This window comes from Silene latifolia, chromosome 3 (genome assembly GCF_048544455.1).
Source record: "Silene latifolia isolate original U9 population chromosome 3, ASM4854445v1, whole genome shotgun sequence".
Lineage (NCBI taxonomy): Eukaryota > Viridiplantae > Streptophyta > Magnoliopsida > Caryophyllales > Caryophyllaceae > Silene > Silene latifolia.
In genome coordinates this window covers 71,363,757-71,390,329 of record NC_133528.1, presented here as the reverse complement: position 1 = coordinate 71,390,329, position 26,573 = coordinate 71,363,757, and the positions used below count along the sequence as shown (strand labels likewise).

General features: G+C 37.1%; 1 protein-coding gene across 1 annotated transcript; it reads left to right on the top strand.

The window, feature by feature from the left end:
• The first annotated feature begins 16,033 nt into the window (after positions 1-16,033).
• On the top strand, positions 16,034-26,387 carry LOC141647720 (protein PAT1 homolog 2-like). Its single transcript, XM_074456015.1, has 5 exons — positions 16,034-16,256; positions 16,745-16,893; positions 19,869-19,931; positions 22,025-22,100; positions 23,633-26,387. The coding sequence occupies exons 1-5, from the start codon at positions 16,148-16,150 to the stop codon at positions 25,723-25,725; spliced, it is 2,490 nt and encodes an 829-aa protein (XP_074312116.1). The 5' UTR covers positions 16,034-16,147; the 3' UTR covers positions 25,726-26,387.
• The last annotated feature ends 186 nt before the right edge of the window (positions 26,388-26,573 follow it).

Genomic DNA, 26,573 nt, shown 5'->3' with positions numbered 1-26,573 from the left:
AGATCACTCGGCGATGCGATGAATGCTTTGCACCTATAGCTATATCAATATTGCTCTATGTGCATTGCCTCGAACAAATAGGGGTGATTGATAAACTAAACAAATATCATATCTTGCTTAATTTTTCAGCTTTTCATTTTATTTTATTTTTGAATGTTGTTGTTTAGTTAATTCGAAAGCCATGAACTCAAAAATTTTATGTGATGAAAAATTACAAGATTTGTAAGTTTTCTGAATATTATGTTTTAATTAATTATCACACTATCATCATTTGCTAAGATTCACTGAGTAAGGTCTGAGATTCACAAAATAAGGTCTAAGATTCACAAAATAAGTAAAAGAGTAGAAAAGGTGATTCTAACTACTTATGATGACCAAGTTTCACAAAACAAGCTCTAAGATTCACTAAACTAGGTCTGAGATTCACAAAATAAGGTCTGAGATTCACCAAACAACAAAATCCACTCAATTCATAAACTCTTACAGTAAAAATTCAACCAACTCTTACAGTCACACAATTATGTCCTAAGATTCACAAATTCAACTCAATTCATAAACTAAACCTTGCAAAAATACTGAGATACAATATCGATCCATATATTCCATAATAATCGAGCAAAAATTTTGACAAATGCAAATTGAATCAGAAAACATGAGATTTTACAAAAATTACATAAAAAACGATATACCTGATTCAATAACACTATTATCATCAGTCATTGTGATATCTACAATCTCCATAGCAATTAGAGCTGCAAAATCGTCAAAAACAATTTAGTAAGTAGTACGAAATCCACGAACAATCTCCATAGCATAGCAATTGAGAAAAAGGAAATCGCTCAAAATATTGGTCAAATTCGAACGTTCTATTTACAAAATCGTTCAATTTGATCAAATTCGAACCTGATATCATCAATTTATGAGTGAATTGACAGAATTGTATGAATATACTCAATTTTGATCAAAATTATGAAATTACCGAAAATTAATCGATTTTTCTTCTGAAATTACTTGAATCAACGTTGTTGAATGTTGTTTTGATGAAATCCACGAACAATCGATGAACAAATTGATGAGCTTTGCTGAAGAACTTCCGTTGAATAAACGAGAGCTTGCTGAAGAACTTCCGTTGAAAAATTTTCAGGAAACAATTTTGTTTGTATATTTTAGAGAGATAGTGTATAATTGGGCTATTGTATGATTTAATATTTTAGTGAGAGAAATTATTTTGGGCTAAATGAAAAGATTTGGAGTGACCCCTAAATTTTCAAAATTGAATGAATAATAAGAAGTTAGTCCATATAATGAAGGATTAATGAAGGAATTTGGTGAGGCCGGCCGCCTCGCCATAATTAACGCCTCACCGGATTAAACTCTATATATATATATATATATATATATATATATATATATATATATATATATATATATATATATATATATATATATATATATATATATATATATATATATATATATATATATATATATATATATATATAAGATCAACTAAGTCCATGTCTTACATTTGAGTCCATGAGTCTCATTGTGAGCCTTTGGATGGAGAAGATGAAGGGTTGAGATTGGAAGCAAAAAAAGGAGGATTAATGCATAATTAAACACTCCCCCTCTCTACTTTACTAATCTACACTAATCAATTATTAATCTACTATATAACATTTATTTTTCCACCTACTTCTCTCTCATTCACACAATTCATTTCTCATTTTCTCTACTCCCTCTCTAAAAACCAAATTAATTCAAAATCAAAATAAATAAAAAACCCTAAATCTTCCACCACCCACTGCCACTCCCACCATCACTATCCCACCCGACATTACCACCCACAACCCACGCACCCACCAGCCCGACACCAACCCCATGCACCCACCACACCGCTCCCTTCCACCTCGCACCACCAACACAACCAACCATGAACCCAAACCCAAACCAACCACCCACCACCGCACTCTACACCCGATTCCGACTCGCCCCTTCTACCACCTCTGTCACCCCACCTGCACCCCCACGCACCCACCTTATGGCCGTCTTTGAAAAACTAACCCACCTTATCTCCGCCACCGAAGCCTCCCTTTCCGCCACCCTCTTCAACTCGCCTCCGTTCCAATCCTTCACCGTCTTTCTTCTAGAAGTCCGACTGGTGGTGTTATTGTTCTTTTCTTGTTTTTTTGTTTTTATTTTCCCTTCTTTTCCCACCTTTTTCGTTTTCAGATCTGTCAAATTTTTTTTATTTTTTAACTTAGTGGCCTGGGGTAGTGGGGTGTGGGGTGGGTAATGTTATAGTTATTGTTTTGTTTTCTTTGCTCTTTCTTCTCCTTGTTTTCACGATCAGTTATAGTATTTTTTTTTTTTCGATGATTTTAGTATGGTTGTGTCTTGTTTTGTTTTTCTTTACTTGTTTTGTGTTTGCTTTTTTTTTCAGTGTTTCGTCGTTTTTTTTTTTTTAAACTTTAGTTGTGATTGTTGGCTTCTCATTATTTTTTAAATTTTAGATCTAGGTTTTTGAAATAGATCGAAAAAAAAGATTTCACATAAGTACATCTCATATAATTTGTTAATTTTAATCTTAGATATATTTAAAATGTCGTCTCCTCATTTTTCTTCAATTGTTGTTATATTAGATCGTTTTATTTTAGTCTTAGATCTAATAAATAGATCTAAGGTTATTTGTTGATTTTCATCTTAGATGTGCATTTTTTTCTTCTAGAATTACTCTTTTTCCTGCTATAATTACTCTTTTTCCTGCTAAAATTTCACTTTTTTCTGTTAGAATTACACTTATGGACTCAAAAGATATGAAAGACTTAAAATTGCACTTTTTTCGGCCAAAATTACACTTTTTGTTGCTAGAATTACATTTTTTTCTGTTAGAATTACACTTTTTTTTTGTTAAAATTACACTTTTCAATTAAAATTACACTTTTTCTGTTAAAATTATACTTTTTTCTGCTAGAATAACACTTTTTTCGGCTAAAATTACACTTTTTGTTGTTAGAATTACACTTTTTTCTGTTAGAATTACACTTTTTTTCTGTTAAAATTACACTTTTCTCCATTAAAATTACACTTTTTTCTGTTAAAATTATACTTTTTTCGGCTAAAATTACACTTTTTGTTGTTAGAATTACACTTTTTTCTGTTAAAATTACACTTTTCTTCATTAAAATTACACTTTTTTCTGTTAAAATTATATTTTTTTTGCTAGAATAACACTTTTTTCGGCTAAAATTACACGTTTTGTTGTTAGAATTACACTTTATTCTATTAGAATAACACTTTTTTCTGTTAAAATTACACTTTTCTTCATTAAAATTACACTTTCTTCTGTTAAAATTATACTTTTTTCTGCTAGAATAACACTTTTTCTGATAAAATTACACTTACTACTATTGGATTAATGTTACACTCTCCATGGACTTGGTCATATTCTCATTGGACTAATGTTACACTCTCAATGGACTAAAATTACATTCTCAGTGGACTGAAATTATACTTTTCTGGACTAAAAATTACACTTTTCTGGACTAAAATAACACTCTCATTGGACTGAAATTACATTTGCCTGGACTAAAAAAATTCTTTCCTGGACTAAAACAACACTCGCATTGGACTGAAATTACACTTTCCTTGACTAAAATAACACTTTTTGACGTTAAAATAACACTCGTAAAATGCTAAAATTACAATAAGTTGTGATAAAATTACAAAAATTTAAAATATTATTCGTCAAAATCAGTCAAAAAAGACTGAAGTTAAACTCGTAAGATGCAAAATTCTCGTAAACATTCCTTAAAATTACAAATTTCAAAATAATATCCGTCAAAACCGCTTCGTAGATTAAAGTTACACTTTTTGCTGTTAGAATTACACTCGTAAAATCCTAAAATGTCGAAAACTTGTCTTAAAAAAAACGAAAAAAAACTGAAATTGGAAAAATGTTAACAAAATTTTCATAAACTTTGAAGTATAAGATAAATGGTGGTGTTAATTGTATATGATAATGAATTAGTAAATGTATTATTAACACTAGAGAGAGAAGTGAATTAATTAGTGTTAAGTGTGTTTCTTACTTTCAATCTGAAGCATCCACCAAGCATGATCTAAGGGATATGGGAGGGACTTATGGACTCAAAAGATATGAAGGACTTATAAGAACTTGACACTATATATATATATATATATATATATATATATATATATATATATATATATATATATATATATATATATATATATATATATATAGGGGCGGGTTCAGGTACGAACTGAGTTACGGTGCGAACCGTACGAACTACTTTATAGGCCGTCAGATTACTATTATGTTGTTCTTTCAAATCCTAGCCACACACCCCATTATTACCCCACGCACTAAACTTTCAAATCTCTCCTTCTACACCAAACTCCGTACAACTGCCACTACCACCGTTGCCGTCGGAGCACCGACATAGATCTCGCCGGCGTAGCTCCGAGACCATCATCGCCGGCGCCGTTCTTATTCATCCCTCCTTTTTACTTCCAGCATATTCCTCATCATCGCCCGTATCGAGATAGTCAAAAGGTGAAGATGGTGGTGGTTTTGTTGAGGCGGTCCGATCGATTCAACGGTGGAAAGGAAGGGTGATTAAGGTTTCTGAAGGATGAAGCATCGGTTGACATCGTTCGATAAAGGTTTCTGAAGGATGAAATCGATTGATCGGCGCCGATGGGTAATTACTAATTAGGATTTCTCATTTTAAGTTTTGAATGATTGTTAATTGAAAAACAGTAGTGATTGGTGACGGATGTATGTCGGTGCTGGTCGAAAAAGTGGCAAGAGACGTAAACAACGTGAAAGTGACGAAAATGGTTAGCATTTCTTTCTTTGGTCACCGGAGTATTCGCCGGCGACAGTGGCATTAACGTGATGGTTATCAGGGTGATGATGGGTTGGGCAGTGGTAGTTATGGTTAGGTGGTAGTGGGTGGATACGTAAACTATTGTTTCAGATACACACATAATATCATTTAGATACACAAATCACTTAAGGATTAACAATTGAGTAATTGTTATGTGCATATTAGCTGACTACCTATCAGGAGATATGAAGTTGAAGTATAGAGCCTTGTGATGTGGAGGAGCTCATAGTTACCATGTTTGAAATTCAAAAATCAGAGGTATCACCATTCATGTTGTATGGATTTTCATCTCTCGTATTGACCATCTTTTGCTCTCTATTTCTCATTTCATGTGTTAATTCAAATCTCTATTTCTCATTTCATGTTTTTGGACTCAATTGACGACATCTTACTGTATTTGAATTCGTTTCATTCTAGTAGTGAATGTGTGTATGGCAAGAATGATGAATCAACTAGATGAGTGAAGGATGTATTTCCACTGTTAATGTTCCAAAATTATTGGTGGCAATGCCATACTCATTACTCATTACTCATTACATGAATGATGGTGTAATTGAAGCGCTTTGTTGTTTCTTCAAAATGCATGACCATAATAATTCCCTTGTACTATAGACTAATACTCCTTTGGAGCTACTTCTTGTTATCATCACTTCCTCATTTTGACCTTTTGATTGTTTATTTAAGTTTCAATGGTAAAGAATAGGGTAGCAAATTGCATAGCATCACAAATGTATTGAAATCTTCATCGTGGATTGGTAGTATTTAACATGCAGGTACAAGTATTCCATTGTTTGGCCCTTCTCGGCTTGAAACGAAAACTGGTGGATAAAGGGGCAGTATGAGGATTGAGGGCACTGGAGTAATTCTTTTACACATTTACGCAACTGATGTTTAGCCGTCTGAGGTGGGCGTTGATATTGTCGGTGGTTATAAGGGAAGTTGCCTACCACTGTGGTGGTGGGTGAGGTGGTGATGGGTGGATACACAAAATTATGCTCCAGGTACACATAATACTACTATAAGATACACAAATTCAGAGGCGCCAAAATTTCCCATTATGGTGAATCCGAAAGACAAATTGAAAACTTTAATTATAAATGCTTTTTCGTTGCACTCGAAGTTGAATGAGCCAAGAACCTGAATATCAACAGTTCCTGAAGCATCACTTGTAAGCTTCTGATATTCATCAACAGGGGCAGCAGGCCGGGGCAGTTGAAGAGCAGAAGCTAATATACCAAGCAGCTCAGAAGCATACAATGCTGCCTTAAGCACCACATTCTCGGGTTCTGTCTCATTTTTCTCTGTTTCTTCAGTGTAGAATTGTTCCTTGCATCGTTCTTGGCCTTACTGAAACCGAAGAATATCATGTGTATCAACTATCAACTTATCTAAAGGATTGTATCTAGCTTGTCAAAGATGTGTATCTAGCAAGGTAAATGTTTGTATCTAGCAAGTTAAAGGAGTGTATCTAGCATGCCATAGACGTGTATCTAGCAAGATAAAGGTAAGTATCCAGCAAGAGTGTATCTAGCTTGCCAAAGAAGTGTATCTAGCTTGCCAAAGAAGTGTATCTAGCAAGGTAAAAGTATGTATCTAGCAAGTTAAAGGAGTATATCTAGCATGCCATAGATGTGTATTTAGCAAGGTAAAAGTATGTATCTCGCAAGGTAAATGAGAGTATCTAGCTGTTTTTAAAAAGGCACAATTGCGAAATGTCGGAGTTCACCACTGATAGTTGCATTGCATAACTGAAAACAAAACAAAACAATCGTATGAAAAAGGCACAAGACCTAACAGCTTACTTACAGGGACAATAGTGGATTGGTCTAAACATGATTCACCATTGATAGCTGCATAACTGAAAAGAGCAGCAATGATTTAGAACACATTCAATTCAGCTAGAAAAATAAACAGTTATAGATTAAAGAAAATTGATGCTTACGTTATTAGGGCATCCCAAATATTTATGATGGAAAAAAAACCTTCTAGCTGATACCATCCCAAACATTTATGATGGGAAAAAAACCAAGCAAATGTGAAAAGGAATAGCCAAAGTTTCTCGTGCTTACGAATTACACATTCAATTAGACAACTTACAACCAACGAATTTCGTAAAAACTCAATAAAACCATCGTGTAATGTACAACTGTCTCACTCTATTTCATACCCATCAATTAAAAGTAACAACAATAGCTTTGTGGGGGAAGGGGTCTGATGTACGCAACCTTATCCCTGCGTTAGCGACATAAATAGGTTGTTTCCGAATTACCCAAGAAAAAAATTGAGTCGAGAACTATGATTGATTGAATTGAGGAAATACATGAACAGCATCACCAATTTCACAAAATAGCCATATAATTCATGCTTAAATTAACAAGAAACACCATGCTTCATAACAGATTAAAGAAACATAATCCAGCTCAAATGAGCTTTGAATTATAAAAATCAATTAAAAGTTACGAACTTTTGCATTAAACATGAAATTTTTTTGCTTCTAATTAAATAAAAATGAGTACCAATCTCTTTTTTCTGAAGTGAAATTGTTCAGAAATAAACAAGCATTTGTAGAGAAACCCAAGAACACTCCATTTCAGAAATGATGTTGATATTTGTTCATCATAACCAACACTAACCAGATGAACTTTCTAAGCTCAACCTTGGCAAGACTAATAATGCTTTCGATAATGTGATGTCGATGGTGACCCCATTATGCTCTCCATACTGTAAAAACCACTTTGATACATATGTTACTCCCTCTGGATACACATATGAGTACTCTAGATACACAGCTCGATTTGTGTATCTGACAATATTCATGCATGTATCCGGAATCATATTTGATGTATCCATCGCCACCACCACTATCACCGCCACACCAGCACCAACTAAATACAACACGAGCAGACCACAACCTTACTACAGCCACACCATCCACCCCCTCTCAACCTAGCCTAAACACAACTTGCGACACCACCGGACCAATCATCCCCATGGCCAGCACCTCATCCCGACGACTATCACCGGCGCAAACTCCCTACCACCCACAATTCCTTCTACGCACCTTAAAACCGTCTCAACAACTAGCATAAATCTGATATGTTTGTTTAATCTCTTCTACCAGACCTCCGACAAACACCAAACCAACTCACCACCTGCAACTCCATTTTTGTTTAATCTCGCACCATCAAACCACCATAGCTCGGTCGAACGCGTTTCAACAACTAGCATAAATCTGATTTTTTTTAAAAAAAAATTGAGTAAGTTAAATCATATATCTAAGAAAAACAAAGAATTTTTTAAAAAACTAATCACACTGAAGACATTTTTGGATTTCGAATCATTAGAGTTCCTAATGCCTGAAAATGCACCTAATTGTGGTGGCGGTGCGGCAACCAAGGCGCAACGAAGGAGACGATGTGCCGAGGAAAGGGCTGCAATAAGGAAGACGATCACAAAGAGAGAAACAGGAAGAGAATGGAGAGGATCGTCGGCGAGGTCGCCGGAGTGAACTTGACGGTCGTCTCTACCGGCGTCAAGGGGTGGCTGCTGGCGTTGGTTGGTAGTTGATTGAGGTGAGAGAGAGAATAAGGAAGGTTGGGTTTGGGCTTTCACATAAGCAGCGGAAGTCTTGTTTATTTTGTGTTAGTTACCTAAATTAGATAGTTCGTACGGTTCGCACCTTAATTTAGTTCGTACAGGATCCCGATTCTATATATATATATATATATATATATATATATATATATATATATATATATATATATATATATATATATATATATATATATATATATATATATATATATATATAGAAATAGGATCCTGTCTTGCGAACCTAAAGTTCGGTGCGAACTTACGAACTGACTAAAAAGCTAAACCATACAATAATCACGCGCGTTTGATCCATCATATTAGACCAAATGGGTACCCCTGAGTCCCTGACTTCCCAACTTCCCAACTTCCCTTCAACATTTCTATATTCAACATTTCTATATTCTCTCATCACTCCAAACACAAACCCCACCACTGACTACTTCTCTGACATCCTGACGCCGGCATCGGAGCATCGAGTATCAACCGCTGACTTCAAATCTGACTAATCCTCGCCCTTTTCTCACACCTCACCATTTTCCATATACATATACACCACATTACCACCCCGTTTATGGAATAAAATCACTGCCGCCAAATAGCAGCAACATATTTCCCGTCAATAATGTCACTTATAGATTCAGAATATCAAGTCAAGAGCATTTATGGTATTTATTTTTCGAAATTTCTGGTCGTTTTTTGGAGATCTAATAATTAATAAACGAAATTGAATTTAAAAAAAACCATATTAATGGTGTCAAGAGTTGTAGTTATGGTAATGAACCAATGGTGATGATGATGAGCATAAAAGTTGTCGGAAAGAGATACAAAGCGAGAAAAATAAGAACTAGTAAGGAGGTTAAGCAGCGAGGAAGGGTCGTCGGAGTCGGAGAAAGGAAACAATGGCGAAGGAATTGGGTGGAAGGGAAATCGTATCGTCAGAGGTTACGGGTGGTCTCCTTTAATCGTGGTGTTTGTGAGTTTGTATAGCGGTGGTTGTTGATGTCATGAGCGACATCAGTTGTTGCCGATGTTGGTGTTGTTGCCGCCGTTGGTGGCGTGACTGTTGTGGTATGATATGGTTAGTGGTGGATACGAAAGGAATGGGTAGATGTACAGGTATGGCAGTGGATCCGTGGTGGAGACGATGGGTCAGTATGGACATGGGGTGTTTATATTAGTCGGTGGTGGTGGTGGTGGGTGGAGCTGGCCGTGTAATGTGAAATGCAGGTGGTTGGATGGGTTGTGGCCTGGTGGTGGGTTTGGTCGATCATGGTGGAGCGGTGGATACACAAAATACCATCTCGAATACACATAGTATCATCGGTAGATACACAAATCGATTTGTGTATCTAGTAATAATATCATATGTATCTAGTAATAATACCGTGTGTATCTGAGTTAGAATCGCAAGTAAATAGATTGCTGAGTAGAATGTGCTGGTGGTGGTCGCCGGGTTTGGGGTTTTCAGCGGGACAGATATGAAAGTGGTGAAGGGAAGTCACATGAAAGTGCTGGTGGTGGTCGCCAGGTTTAGGTACTGGTCGTGGGGATGATTGGTCAGGTTGTGTCGTAGGTTGGGTTTGTGCCAGTCATTGAGTAGGTCGCGTGGTTACACATCGTCATTAAACATGTTCTGTCATGTGGTGCTCCTACGAGGCTTGCCAAAGTTTGCCAGTGGATTAGTTACATGTTCTAAATAGTAGTTTTTCGTGCCAGTGATGTTGCTTTTTCATACTCACATCAATTATCTGTACATTGGTATTTTTGTTTTGGATTAAGGAAGCTATCTTTCACCTTTATTTATGTTTGTATATGGCCGTGTATGTTCGTGTATCTTCTGTGGAGAAGATGTGTATCTAGCACTTGGTTTTTGTGTGTTTACACTCAATTTTGCACGTGCAGTATCTACGAGCGGAGTATGAGTTTATTTATATGCCTTGGTGATATATTTAATCGGGGATTTAATAGAGCACTTTAGTATTGTGTAATTACAATTTCTCTTACAGTTGAAAAACAAGACTATACCTCTCATATATTTGTGTATTTGGAATATTATTTTGTTAATTTAATATATATATTCACTTCGTCTCAATAATTTATTTATCTTCAAAATATAAAAGATAAACAAATGAATAAGACGGAGGGAGTACATAGTACTATATTTATGTATTCATACCTAGCTAGATACATATCTATAACTAGCTAGATACACGCTTTTATGCTGTTAGGTACATACCTCTAACTAGCTAGAAGCACTTCTTTAAGATGCTAGATACATACCTCTATCTAGATAGATACTCTCTTTTAAGCTGCTAGATACATACCTCTACTTAGCTAGATACACTCTTTAAGTTGCTATATACACTCTTGTACCTTACTAGATACACTCATTTATATTGCTAAATACATATCTCTAGCATGTTAGATACATTCATTTAGGGTTTAATTTTTGAACATCAACACAATTGTTGTAAAAAAAGAGTTATTAACCAACTCAACCCAAAATCCGCTCAAGTATAACATTCCAGAGTAACATTTTTGTGACATTATTATTGATCACAAGAAAGTCGCTACAAAGAAGTTGCGTGAAAGTGACGTACATTCCTCTCAATGTGTACATATCGTCTCCAACTTTTTTTTTGTTGAATGTGCAAGTAAAATTAATCCACGCAACCAAATTACATCATTTGACACAATACATCAATTAGGACATAAAACCCCTAAGCAATGTATTGTGCTTTCTACTCATCTCCTTGCTCATCACCCTACTGATTCTATTACATAGACTCATTTTAATACCCATTACAACAGCTTTAGGCATAGGCAAGCATAATTCATGAAGACTATGATTCCTTGATTTGCCAGAGTTGATAAATCAGGCCACAAATTGCAGCCCTTACAATGTGATTCTTCAATAACGGCTTGATGCTGCTATTCTGCCACCACTGGACTGTATTAAACCACGGAATAGCAGCACCCATACATGTGGCCAGCAGCTGCAAACAGACTCTACTGTACTCACATTCAAAAAATATATGTTGTGTGTCTCATCAGCCTTACCACACAAAGAAACAAATCGACTCACCACATACCCCATCTAAGCAGCCAATCACGAGTCATCAATCTGCCTTGAACAGCCAGTCAAGCTACGAAGTTATACTTAGCCAACCCCTCATTCACTACAAGACCAATGCCCTTCATTCAACCTTTTCCTGAATAGGAAGCAACCATCTGTAACCATCCTGTACAGAGTAATCTCTGCCATTATTTCCCTACTCATCTCCTCTATAACTTCGTATCTTGGTTGGCCAACTTTCCTACTTCAGTTCAACACCAAACCTGTATGAACAAAACCAGACAAACATTTGATCAAAAAAAAAAAATAGTATATGATCAGGGCTTAGTCTACCAACTAGTAGTCTGTGGGAAGTGAAAACTGAGGAGAGCGATATAACCTTTACGGTTTTATCTAATGAAAGGACAATAAATATCGATCCCAACAAAGAACATGCATTACTTCATTGGAATGCTTTTGGAGCGTGTGGAGGCAGACCATATAGCCACGTCCCGTACGCTTATGAGATATCAAATGAAGAGAGGAGTAAGAATAACAAGGGGCATATTAAGGAAAGTTTTTGTGACAATAATGACTAACTATCAACTATTGAAATATCGTCTCATATTATTATTATGTTTCCCCTAAAAATCGAATATTTCAAATTCACAAAAAATCAAATAAATGTTAATTGATACGACAGTGTGGATGCAGACCATATTTGGACTAACTTTGACCACCGTCGAGCAGCCCAGCGTCAAAGGCAGTGGCTTGGACCATGCAGGAAGCCAGCAACACCAACATTCGACCCACCTGCTAAATCATAAATCTGCAACCATTTGAATACTCCGGTCAACAAAGAAAATATCCAACAATCTCCTATCCGGATGTCATGCCTTCTGAATAGGACATGGCTATTTCGTGAGTAATATACGCGTATTCAGAGTAATATATAAGTCAATAAGTGTATCTAGAAGTACTAATCTATGTATCCACATACCATCACCATCTTACCTCCGCTTCACAACATCTCTCATAGTTGGCCATTTCTTCGGTTCCCTTTCGGTGCATCTTAAGGCCATGAAAAATACATCATATACTTGCTCCATTACATTCCTGTCCATAAATTCCTCTATTAATGGAGCATCAACAACCTTATCAATCTGTTCTGAACAACTCCATACTGACCGGGCCCATCCAACCAAATCCATTCCATCTGGAAAAGATGGATCAACGGCTTTGTTTCTGGTTAACAACTCAAGCAAGACAACTCCATAGCTGTACACATCTGACTCCTTTTGCTCCATGTAGTCGCAAAGGCGTTTTCTGTTACATGAAACATTTTAGGATTAGTTATCCATGTAGGGGAATTTATCGTTAATTAGAAACAGTAGCGAATCTTCAAACTATATAGAAACTTAAAAAAATCTGCATTGGCCTAGTCCCAAACCAATGAGTCTATACAGTCCGCCTAGCGAAGGCAAAACCTCACCCAACCCGGGAAACCAACCTGACAAATAGAATACTTGTCTCAACCAAGTCATGGTGACGAAATGGAGTTCAACCACCTCAAATAAAAACCATATTGTGCTAAACCCAACAAGAATTGATGCTGATAAAGTCTTGTTCCTCCATAATAACACATCAGCAACTGCATTAAAACAGAATGCAAGATTGATTAATGCAATTATACGAGCTCTTGATCGTCATATATGTCTAAGTCGGAATTAACATAAATTTTTTTTGTTACCTCTGCCGCTTCCAATAATGGAATGCAATGGGCGGTTTGGACCCAGCCAAAATCTCGCTGCTGCCTGTGATGGGCCTGCAGGATGAAAAACTCCTACTCAAGAAGCCATAGATTACAATGGTGTACAAAAAATATGGCAACATTAGTAAGTGAGGTCGTGGCAGTATGATCAGTACGTGAGGTCTTGGTTATCTCCTTACAGTTAACAAGGGAATGCAAAGCCAAAAATCTTCCAGCCTGCTTGTCTACACAGCCGCTTCCGGGGTTTCATCTGCCACAGAACCAAAAGGTTAGAAATTATTACTCAATGTTCTACAGTAGTCACAACAGTGCAGTCAGCAGCTTGAGGTTATGCCAAACTAGAATTGATACAATGTGCAAAACAAGGTTACACAATGCGACATATCTTTAGCATTTAGCAGTTTTTATGGTGTGGAGATCCACGAGGTAAATCTACTTGACGGGTTTGAATTCAAGTCATGATACTTGATATCACGCCCAATGACCTTGCAGCTATAATGGGTGCGATATTTGCTCCTATAAAAGGCAGTGCTAGCTAGATACACTTGTTTAAGTTGCTAGATTCATACCTCTAGCTAACTAGATACACTTCTTTAAGTTTATAAATAAATACGTTTAGTTAGCTAGATACACTCGTTTAAGTTGCTAGATAAATACCTCTAGCTAGCTAGATACACTCTTTTAAGTTTCTAGATACATAGCTTTAGCTAGCTAGATACACTACTTTAAATGAAAGAGTATATATCAAAGTGAAATTAATAACTTTCATTTTATTTCCAATTTAATGATAAAAGAATATACGACTGAGAAGTAATATGCCACTATCTATACACGCCAAATTAGTTAAATCTAGTGGAATTCAGTTTAACCATGGCATATGTATCTTTTGCGTGTCTGGCAAGATTTTATGAAGTCCTCTACTAGCAATCAGCCTACTAGTATACAGAAAAAAAAAAACAGAAGAATGCTACAACAAACTTAATGGAATGAATAGATCTTATTTAACCAAAACAAAAGTGATAGATAAAACAGTAACAGCTTAACACCCCCAGTCCAATCTCAGCAATCTATTTTCATATATTGTCTTTGAACAGTCGTGATCACCTCTCGGTTATCGCTCGTTATCAATATCCTGATTACCTGCACATATACTTCTTGAGAAGTAACCAAGTCAAGCATATATTTTCAGGCAATGAATGGATTCCTGCAAGTAAGCGGAGTCTAAAAATTAACATCATTTCCATTTTAATTCATTTGTCTCATCAATTTGCTTACATGATTTTTAAATCGTTTTTTATGCAATTACAGTAAGTGGGATAGGTGCATTTACAAATCAAAATGGCTAGTTTAGAATGTAATGATTGTGGTGTCCACCCGTCACATTGGTACAGCTAGGAAAATAAAGTAAGACAAATCATTTTAACAAACTAAAACAAATGAGTAAGATGGACTAAAAATGAATACGTAAACAACGATTAGGATGGAGGGAGTAGCTAATGAACGCAAAATGTTGTTTGAAATACCCCTTTAAGTTAGTATGAAGTTTTGATGATTTTTTACTGTATATATTAACAGTGGTGAGCAAACAACAGGCTTATCTTCAGAGCAGGAGAACTCAGATGAGCTTGAGCAGGTTAGTGTAGCAAGTAAAGGTCTGTATCTTTCAAGCTAGATACACGTTTTTACCTTGCTAGATACATACCTCTACCTTACTAGATACACGTCTTTAACAAGTTAGCTTTTCTATCTACGGTCATATATTATGCAACCACCACTCACTACCTCACGACCACCACCAGTGACCAACCGTACCCACGACTAACACCTTACTCACCACGCAACACCGTCTACTAACGTCACCCATGAACCATCACCACCAATATCAACACAGACCCCTCAACGACGCTGTCATACTCCTTTGTCACCACTAGTTGACTCAAATTTGGCTGAACAAGACATTTTCCGAGTCAAAATGTTCCGACTAGGCCATTTTTACAATGTTTTTATCGAATTTCCACCTCTCTTTTTTAGTTGATCTCCAATTAAAATCAAAGGTTTTTTGGATTTTTAAATAAATATAAATCGCTGGGAAGGGAGATGCAATAGAAATTACGCGATAATATGCTGGAGTGACTCGCCAGATAATAAAATTGGTCGCCGGAGCAAAGACAATGCGTGAATTATAGAAACGAAGAGATTAAAAACAAGAATGGAGAAGATGAAAAGCAATACCGTTGTCGGTCAGAGTTGTGTCTGCGTGATCGGCGTCGGAGTTCCGTCGAATAGGTCGTCGTCGGAGGGTGGTGGTCTGGGGAGGTGGAGGGAGGGTAGTGGGTGGTGGTGGTGGTGGTGGTGGTGGATGAAAGAATATAGGAGAGATTAATGTTGGGGTTGATTTGCGTATGTTTGAATCTTCTATTTTATTGATTTGGCCTAGTTCGTACGGTTCGCACCGTACTTTAGTTCGCACTTGACCCCGACCCTATATATATATATATATATATATATATATATTAAATATACATATATAAATATCAGGGACTGATCAACCCTTATCAAATATATTTGATCAGAAATAATATTTGGGTTTCATTCTATAGGTGTGACCTCAATAATATATCATCCCTTATGTATTCTTATCATGAATTTCAACACGTGATTGTACTATTGTTGAGACACATACTCCAACAAGTTTTTGCCGGCTCGAAGTATTGAACCACTATATCCCTCATTTTTTCAGAGGAGTATTTACTACTCCGTACTCAACAAAACAAATTAAAAAAAAAAGGTGGAGAAGACATAGAAGAAACCATGGAGACTGCTCGAGCTCGCTGCCATGGCCGCCCTCCCACTTCCAATGGATCTTCTTCACTTCTCTCCGCCATTGATTCTCCTTCTTTTCTCCCCCTTAATCCCCAAGGTTTTTTTTTATTCTTCTTTCTCCACACTTTCGCAGATCTAGGGTTTTCTACTCGACTTTTTAATTTCCTTGATTCTTAATTCATTTTATACTACCGCTTATTAATTTACATTAATTATTCATTGATATATGATTAATCGCTTTATTTGATTCAGCTGATTGAGGATTTTTTCGGGGGTTTATGTTGTGTATCTTCACTTGTTTATATGTTTCTTTTGGCTTGTTTTTGGTTGTGTGCTGTTATTATCAAGTTAATTGTATATGTTTCGGGTTCCAATCTGGATATCTTCCTTTGAAACCCTAATTTTTAGAGGTTTTATTTGCATTATATTAAATGTTTTAATCTTGATGTAAACAGAAGAAAGTCGGAATTTATATATCTTGGAAGTGCACTTTCTGTCGCTTCAATTACTATGCAAGTTGTAGACTTTCTTCTTCTTTGTCAATAATAAGTTAAGGCTAATGATCGTTTCGATATAATGATGCAGATAATTCGCTTTTTGATGCATCCCAATATGCGTTCTTTGGTCAGAATGTTGCTGAGGAGGTTGAGTTGGGAGGGTTAGATGTTGATGAAGACAACCATTCTCTTGCTGGATTGCCAAGTGATGAGTATCATTTATTTGACAGAGATGAGGTATGAATTACGTTGACATTTTGCTAAACTGAGGGCCTAATTGTTCTTCGTGGATTTTTGAAAATGATCGGGTGATATTCGGGTTCGTAGTTGTAAATACTGTTCTAGGGCTTTTCCAAGATGATCATGTATAAAATACTCCAAAAAGTGTCCGTAATAATGAAGAACATGGTGCAAATTATACTTGATTACATTGATTTGTGTAATGGGTTCATAAATGATCTTGTAGATTTGGTGTTTCCTTGTTTCAGGCTTTCTCGTTGCTAGTATACTGTTGAGTTTCCTGTTCATAAATTATGTTTCTATTGCGATATTTCTTCTGAACATCTATGAAGTTGTAGTAAACTAACGCTTGAACAAGGTTTTGCTATATTATAATCAAAGAAAGTAAGCGTGCTACAATTTCAGTCTTCTGCTCTTATTTTTCACGTTATAGCGATTGTTAACCTTTTATTCTATGTCTGTTGCTGCTTATCACAATTTGTTGCAACAGCACATATACCTTATGATTGCTGGGAAAATTTGTACAAGCACATTTAGCTCATTTAAGTTGGACCTCATTTATTTCATCAACAGCCTTTTGTGTCCCTTTACTTTTTGTATTGAATTTCACTGTTACTGATGACAGTATATTAAGAACTTGCTCATTTATGCTAATTACTCTCGCTGCTTTGATTTTTTAATCATTAAAATACTTTTATAGGTCACTGATACATTCTGACCATAGATTGTGATGTTTTTAGATTCTAATGTAAAATTTTAGAAAAAGAAAAAAAAACGAGAATACCCAAATAATCTCTCATTATTAATTTGTAGAACTCACCCTTTTTCATCTCAAGTATTGTGTTAAACTCGAATCCTTGTTGGTCTGAACCTCAAGCCAGATGGTATCAGATGTGTGTTTCTTAAATGATAGATTGATTTTAAATTTTGAAGCGGTATGTCACTTGGTTGAGTTTGTTAGCTTAGCTTGGGGAGTTCGCCTGTGTTTTCTGCAATATGGTTGCCTTTTGCTGTCTATTTTGGTGTTCTCGATCAATATATTCATGTATTTTTGTGATGGATATCGGATGTTGTGGGTGGCAGACATTACACTAAACTGGATATGTGAACTTAATTCATTCCACACTGAATTATCCATGGCCCAGAATATGTGAAGGGATGTTTGAAATGTGGATAGTTTGGTGTAGATTGGAGGGTATAGAATATTTGTGGACTTAATTAAGTATAGTGTGCTTTCGTCGTGCAACGTAATTCCAATATGCATAGTTTGAGTTTGTATGGAATTGAGATTTTATAGACTTGGCAGGTTTGATGTTCTCATTGAGCACCGTGGTGGGTTTTATCTATTATGCCTTACGTGATGGTCCACACAGGCCCTTTAGGCTTTATTTTTTACGTCCCTTTGTATTTGTTTTCATTGTAAAATGTAAGTCATGTTTGCTAGATTCTTTTTCGTGTTGATTCGCAAGCTTGACATTAGTTCTATATATTTTCTAGCCCTTTTCAAGTAGGAAGTATCTTGCTATTATGCGCATTCAATGTTTCTTGTGAACAATTGTGTAATCAAATTGGTCCTCTTTAGGAGGTGTTAATCAATGAAATTGCATATCTCTACTTGTCTTTTTATGCCCTAAACCGATGCTCAATACTAAAAGCCTTCGTCTGATTACTGATCTTCGTTATTGAATGTGTGTTGCCCATGGTGTCCAGTGTCCCTACCTGCTTTTGAATTTGTGATAGTGGATAATTCCTCACTCGACCACAAAGTTTGCACTCTTATGCTAGATCAGTTAAGGTGCACATCTCGTTTCGGCTGCAAGCCGACAGTAACACCTAAGACTATATTTCTTCTCTAGTTCTGACTTGATAGTATATAGTACTCTGTAGCTTGATTTTCAGCAGGATTTCAGCCTTGAAATAATCTTTCAACATTAGCAGATGTGGATTTTGCAAACTTAGTTGTGTACAGTCGGTCATTCTGTCAGAAAATTGTGGTATGGGAGTGGATGGTAGATTTTTATTTTTACTTTGTGGGGCTGTTTATATGAATACTTCTGAAACATGTCATCATCATAGCTCCCTATCTCGAATTTGAATATTTGATGTACAGGTCAATGTTCTGGATAATAAAAAACTGTCTACTTGCGTGTCTCTGAGGTATTAGGTTAGTAGCTAGGTTGAATGGCAGTGAGGAAGCCCTTGTTGTATTTGGGTGATGCGGTATTATGGTGGGATGGGATGTCCTGGTAAAACATATGCTTGATGCCATAGGGTTTCGTCATGTTACTCAAGCAGGTTTCGTGATGTTTTTCTTATAATGGAATCCTTCTCAATAAATATCTCTGAACTGTATGCAATGCATCATTGTTTGGCTGGGTATCTGCAACAGAGTTGTCATAGGTGTTGATTGGTTTGAAACATAGGGCAGTAAATCGTATCTTTAACCTGCTTTATGTGATTATTTGAATGTCCTCGGAATAGGCTGAGTTTATGGCTCCATTTGGCTTAAACATAATCAATATCTAAGTATATCTTGATTGCATGTGAAATTTGTTTGATGTGTATCATGTGTCATTGAGGTGGTTTGGCTTATAGCCATATAGGTTTAGTTTTCACTTTTACACAGGCTATACAGCCGCTTTATTGATAAGTAAGAGCCTTTTGATGCTATGGTGAAATTGCGATGTTCAGTTGAAACTCCTGCTTCAGGTGTTTTTCTTGTGATCGTTACGCTTCTGTGATCACCTTGTTGGCGTTACTATACCTAGACAATTACTTTGCTTTTTGAATTGATTGATTTCTGTGTTATGGTTGTGTGGCTACAGATTACTGGATCGTCCAAATTAGGGGAGTTGTATGAACTGAAGTAGACATTATTAAATATGGAGTAATGTATTAAACTTTGATGAATGCTCATATTTTCCTGCCTGGTTATCTGCATTATAATTTTTTTACAATTTTTTTTGTTTCAGGGACATGATGTAGGTTTAGGATCTTTGTCTGATATTGATGATCTGGAAACTACATTCTCCAAGGTAAATATCTGGACACGGATGCTTTGTTGTTGTTGTTATTCGCCCAGGCATGGTTCAAAATCTTGGCCGAGATGTATTGTAGCGGCCGAGTTGTATCGTTTTTTCACTTTACCAATACGAGATTGCCCGGGAATCACCGAGATTCACCGCAATTCATCCGCCGCGAGCGATTATACCGATACTGCGACTACGACTGTTACCGAGATTTTGAACTATGCGTCAAGGTGCCAATACCTCGTTTAACGGCCATATAATATACCATGTTTATACTTTATTCTGGTTTCTGGCAATTGAATAGGAGATCAAATGCTACATCTCTTTCACATTAACTCTCACCCCCACCCCCCTTCTTTTTCATCCCTCCAAGTTACTCTTGTTGCATGCATCTTCTTTTACCCTAGCAACCCATAAGTTTTGTCCACAATATCTAGCTTTTACCTGCATCCCTTACAAGATATCTGGGTTCCCTATTGTGGCATTCATGATTCTCGTGCTATGATCTGTAAGGGTTCAGTGGTTATGTCAATTAGAAAGAAGTGATCGTCTTGGAAATTTTTGTACTAAGATTGTAAACTGTTGAAGCTGCTGCTGGTGTTTGATGCGGAACGCCTTAGGCAGTTCTTTGAGGGTGATGTGTGTTCAAACTTTGAACTTCCTTCTCTTTCTATGAGCGTTCTTTGTGGCAAGTTTGGACTAATGCTAATAATATTTCATCTCATTCTCCATTGTCACGCAAAAAGTGTGCCCCAGGCGCTAGGGTCATTGAGACACTAGACAAAACTCTCACCCTGGAGCCTTAGGCGTGCCTTGTATGCATGAGGCATTAAGGCAGCGCTTTGCCTCACTTCTTGCGCATAATCATCACATGTACATGTTGCGTCGGTGCTTTGGCACTTTCAGCTAGTAGTGGTAAACAGGATGCTGGTCAAGTTTAATTCTGAGGAGAATGTTGGTAAGAGATGACTAAACATTTCTACTTGAAAGTCGTAGAACAATTGTGTGCTACTGAAGTGACACTACAGTAGGGGCTAGGTAGAGGCATTAATTTGGAAATGACATCAGATTTAACCTAACATTAGTGAGGTTGGGCTTTTCTTACGGAAATGATATTTTGCTTTGCATAAGCACATGAGGTATACTTTCGTACAATATGTTGCTGAAGAGACTGATCTACTGACTAAATCATGGTGATATTGGAACGAGTCATGGCGATAATTGCAATGTTGAATATGATCTAATGTTGTTATCTTCCATGAATATCACCCCAATGCCTCCAAAGTGGCTCCCAGTTTTAGGGTGGTCCAGTGTATGCACGCAGTCTTTCCCTGGTCAGTAGAAGGAATTTCCTCAGTTGATCTGAAAAGGAAAGCACAATGTTCATATGCTGACTCATAGGAGTAGTACATAAAAATCTCTGAACCGTTTGATTTAGTCAACCGCTTCTAGACAAAAGTACTAAATTTGGGGTTCCATTGGAAATAGACATAAGTAGCAGGATTATTCCGTGTCACTTGTGATTAATTTGAATCTGAAATGCAATCTATATAAATTGCTGCAGTTGAGTACATAATTGTGTCTCTTTGGTATACTGCGTCAAACTATTTCTTTTATATGATTGCTAATTTTTGGGCATTGGAGAGTAAATGGAGATTATCTTTGGTTTTTCAAATAAGGTAAGATATTCAAATCCCATAATAAGAACACTTTGGTCTTTTGTGTTATACATCATAGCTTGCTACATAAACCATCTTCTTTTAATCTAATGTATAATTTTCTTGTTAAAATTTCAATTTACTTGTACGCACAGAAGGAATATGGATATGTGTACAATAACATAATTGTTTGAGACGAAGGTTTCACAGTTTATGTATCAAGAGCTGAAGGGATGAACTTTTAAACAGCCTATGTTTCACGGCTAATTTTAATTTATGAAGGATGTGCCACATCCAACTGTTATATATCAAGTGTATTATATTAGTTGTGTTTGTGTGCCTTTTTATTAACTATTTCTATTTCCATGGGTATATATTGTTTACCCATAAGCCTCGGCATTTTCTTTCTTGCACCATTTAAGAAAATTATTTTGTTGACAGCTGAACAGAGTTGTGTCAGGACCAAGGAATCCCGGGGTTATTGGTGATAGAGGATCTGGGTCATTGTCAAGAGAAAGTAAGGCTTGCACGCACCACTTTAGGTTATTTAAAAATTGATGCATGAGGTTATCGGCTGCTTTTCTGCTTCTGCTGTTTATCCATATTGTTTATTTGTATCCTTTTAACGCGTGTTATATCCCATTATTGTTTTCTGAGTGATGTTTTACTACCTTCTGGCAAAGTTTTTATGCTATCTTCTCAATTCTTCTCCCTTGAGAATTTAGCCGTCTGTTCTAGTGTGGTCAAACTATTTTTGCCTTAGTCCTTATGCTCTTGTCTTCAATCACGCAGACTTCATATGCATTGTTCGGCATACACCTGTCAAACCGATCCGATAAGTTGGATTTGGGTCGTTTAATGTCAGATTATCTGGTCATAGTAGGAAGAGTTTTTTTTTGTCTTTGCCACTATTATGCATTGTCTCATTCTAAACATTCAACCCCATATGGGAAGGAGGAATAAACAGCCAACTAGTAAGCTTGTACTTGGTATGTGTTTGGCCCTGTTTTAACAAAGTGTTTTTGCTTTTAAAAATAAAAAACATGGCCGAACACCTGTTTTTTTCACGAGATAGAATTGTTTTTTCTTAAAGCCAAAAAAGGGTATGATCAAAAGATAGAATCATCATGTTGGTACTTTTGGTTTCTATTTCTCTCAAAGTTGAGATAGTCTTTTGCATTTATATCTTTCATGGATATTTTGTGTCATATCTTCTACTTTATTTACATTATAAGTTGTATTTTCCATTTATGTGTCATCTTCCCATATTTCCTTTGAACTATATGTAAAGTCATCCCATGTCCAGATTATTCAATGCTTTAAAATGATTGAATTATGTCATTTTCTTGTCTGATGTTGATAAGAATAATGATGTTTTTTTCTTTTTTCTTTTTAAGTTTTATGTATATAACCAATTTTTTCTATGAAAAGGACTATATTTTATGATTACTCTGTTAAATAATGTGACAATAATTAAAAATTGGTATTAATACAAATTAGGCCAAACAGAGGATATACCCAGGGGTTATACGTCAGGAAATTAACTGATTAGATCGTAAATAAAGAATGCAACAATAATTTAAGATTGGGATTAATAAAAATTTAGGCCAAACACAGAATATGGCCGGGCGTATGGGTTGGGGAAGTAAGTGGCGGAGTTATCTAAAGTTTTACTAGAGTTTTTGGGGCTTCTGGAGTCTAGAGAAGTATAATCTGAGTATCTTTATCCTCTGCACTTACTACTGGGAATATGGGATGCCTCAATATATTCAGTGAACGCTATAAGTATGGTTTTACGAATACTGGTTTTACTTTTTATTCGTTTGTGCTTAACAAATTGCATTATAACTGTGCTTACAGCTCGCTGCCAGTGACAGAGCTACAACTTATATATTTACTACTTGCTAATAACTCTTCTGGTTTGTTTCTTTTAAATGGTAAATAACTGGTTTGAACAGAAGCATTATGTTGGTAATGGTTGATAATATGCTACAACCTTCGAAGAAATGCTGTTTCTGGGTTTATTTTCATGATATGTCTTGTGTTCAGGTTCATCTGCTGCAGAATGGTCACGGGATGGTTGGTTAGACCATACTGTCTCAGATGTGGATATTGCTTTAGAAAGTTCAAGATGGTCATCTCATCCAAATAGCTCTTTCAGTCATTCTGGAGAATTTAATAAACCTTTGTACAGAGCATTGTCTTACCCCGAGCAGCAGCTACAACAACACCAGTACCTTCAACAAGACTTTCCAAGTGAAACGCTGTCAACATTGAAGTCATCGTCTTTCACTTCTTTCCCTCCTCCAGGTGGCGCACCTCAACCTCCTTTGTCTCATCGCCATTCACTTCCTTTGAATTTTCCTTCCATGAATACTGGTCTCGACTCAACTTTCTCAGCACCAAATATATCTCCTGGAATATCCACTGCTCATGGATTTGGTCGGAGCATGCCAGGTGTCACACACAGTCAACCTCGAAACCAGTGGAGCAATCATGCTGGCCTATTGCACGGTGATCATTCTAGGGTTCTTAACAATGTACTGCAACAACAGTTAAATCATCAGAACAGTTTGCTGTATAATTCTCCTCTGGTGTCCCCCCGGCAACACTTGTTTCAACAAGGACTGGGTCAGTCAGTACCGTCATTAGCACATTTATCATTCTTGCAGTCCCAGCTCATTGCTAGCCATGCTTCGGCACCTTCTCATCTTTTGAGAAAGTACGACTCCATGTATGGCATTGCCGAGATGAGGGATCATCAAAGATCTAAGTCGGTCCGCGGCAAGCATCATCGTTTCAATCGACAAGGGTCCGACTCTTCTGTCCAGAAGGAAGAATGCATTCAGTTCAGCTCTAAGTATATGACTGCTGAGGAGATTGGTAGTATCTTAAAAATGCAACATACTTCTCACAGCAACGACCCCTACATAGATGATTACTACCACCAAGCTTCTATTGCTAAAAAGTCTTCAGGATTGAGGCTAAAGCCTCATTTTGCTCCCTTGCATTTGCGGGACGTACCTTCTCGCTCACGTAATAGTGGTTCTGATCAGCACAGCCACCAGTCGTTTGATACTTTAAGACGGCTTGCCTTGTCATCAGTCCGTAGGCCCCGCCCACTTCTTGAAGTTGAGCCTCCATCCTCAGGATGTAGTGATGGTGGCAAAGAACGGAGGTCACTTGAGCAAGAACCGATGTTTGCTGCCAGAATTGCTGTTGAGGATGCTTTTACCCTTCTTCTTGATGTGGATGATATTGACCGTGTTCTTCGTCATAATCCACCCCAAGATGGTGGGTCTCAGCTTAGGCGGAAGAGGCAGGTCTTACTCGAAGCTTTGGCGACAGCCCTTCAGCTTGTTGACCCGTTCGGCAGCGGGGGGAGTTCAGTTGGTCCGGGGGATGATATTGTATTCATGCGCATTGTTTCTCTTCCAAAGGGCTGCAAACTTCTCTCTAAGTATGTTGAGCTTGTCATAGTCAACCCGGGACCTGCTAGTGAGTTGGCTCGAATTGTCTGCATGGGTGTTTTCCGCCATTTAAGGTTTTTGTATGGTCGTCTTCCAACTGACGCCACAGCTTCTGAGGCTATAGTCAAGCTTGCCAAGGTCGTTTCAACTTGTGTCGGTGGCATGGATCTCCGTGGTCTAAGTGCTTGTCTTGCCGCTGTTGTTTGTTCTACTGAACAGCCTCCATTACGCCCACTTGGAAGCCCCACTGGGGATCACGCCTCGTTAATTTTGAAGGCTGTACTTGATAGGGCCACCGAACTCCTAAACAGTCCTAATCCTCAAGCCTCTGGAAGTTGGAGTGTTTCTAGCCTTAGCTTCTGGAAGGCTTCATTTGGCGCTTTCTTTACTTTGATTACCAAGTACTGTGTGAGTAAATATGACTCGATCATGCAGTCAATGGTAAACCGGTCCCAGCCGAGTTCAGATATCACTAGCTCAGAAGCAGCAAGGGCTATACGAGGGGAGATGCCCGTTGAGCTTTTACGTGCAAGTCTCTTTCACACCGATGAACATCAAAGGAGGATGTTGATGGCCTTTGCTCACAAATCTATTCCATTTCCTGTCACTGGATTTAATCTTCGTGATGAAGAAAACATTGGACAAATTAATTCAGAATCGGTCAGAAGTTGATTGAAGAGTGCTAATGTAACTGCACTGTTTGTATGAAGAGCTTGCCAGGTATATGGTTTTAGCCTTTCTGAGGCATGGTACTAAATTTGGATCGTGACACAGAATCGCGATCGGTTTGTAAAGGTTTGAAGGTTACCAGACCGCATTTTGAGCAATTTATGGTGATACAACCGATTCCAAGATCAAAATGGGAACTGATATTTAACACTCCTACCATCCCAGTTCAATTACCCCTATTTGACTTTGGTGGTCAAACGATGTGACTATTTGGATAAATTACAAGTTAAAATTTACGTCATTTAACCACCAAAGTCAAATGAATAGTACATTACATTTGGGATGGAGGTAGTAGCATCTTCTTTTCCAAAGACGGCTTTTAAATGTCATGGAGGAAGCCTTTGCTTCAATCACTGACCTTGTATGAGGTCTTAGCTAACGGGTCATGGGATGAAGGTCTTGTGTATAATTCAAGATTTACCCGTGACAAGAATTTGAACCGTTTTTACCCTTGTTTGGGGAGGCCTAATTTTTGAGGCCCTATTGTATCCCGTGGAGTAGAACTCGTAGAATAGAGGGGTAAATTTGTACAGAATGTGGACTTGTTTTTTCCTTTGATTTTCTGTCGCCTGACGTTTTGTTGCAAATTTGGATTTGGTCGTCAACTGTTTTCGTTCTTTGTTTACCGTGTGAACAATTGACGGATTCATGTTTACCATTATACGTGACAACGGTAGCATTCAAGTAATATATAGGGCCAACATAATTGGCTCTGTAAAATTGAACACCTACCATTTTGTGTACAGGTTTCGACTTTCTAGTAACTAGGTTTGGTGCCCAGCTTTGTCCGG

What these genes read in the sequence shown, in the direction of transcription:
- LOC141647720 (XM_074456015.1), top strand. Translation starts at nt 16,148, where the DNA reads ATGGAGACTGCTCGAGCTCGCTGCCATGGCCGCCCTCCCACTTCCAAT. An exon ending in ATTTATTTGACAGAGATGAG is followed by an intron (nt 16,894 to 19,868) that starts GTATGAATTACG and finishes TTTTTGTTTCAG; the next exon opens with GGACATGATGTAGGTTTAGG. An exon ending in TGGAAACTACATTCTCCAAG is followed by an intron (nt 19,932 to 22,024) that starts GTAAATATCTGG and finishes TTTTGTTGACAG; the next exon opens with CTGAACAGAGTTGTGTCAGG.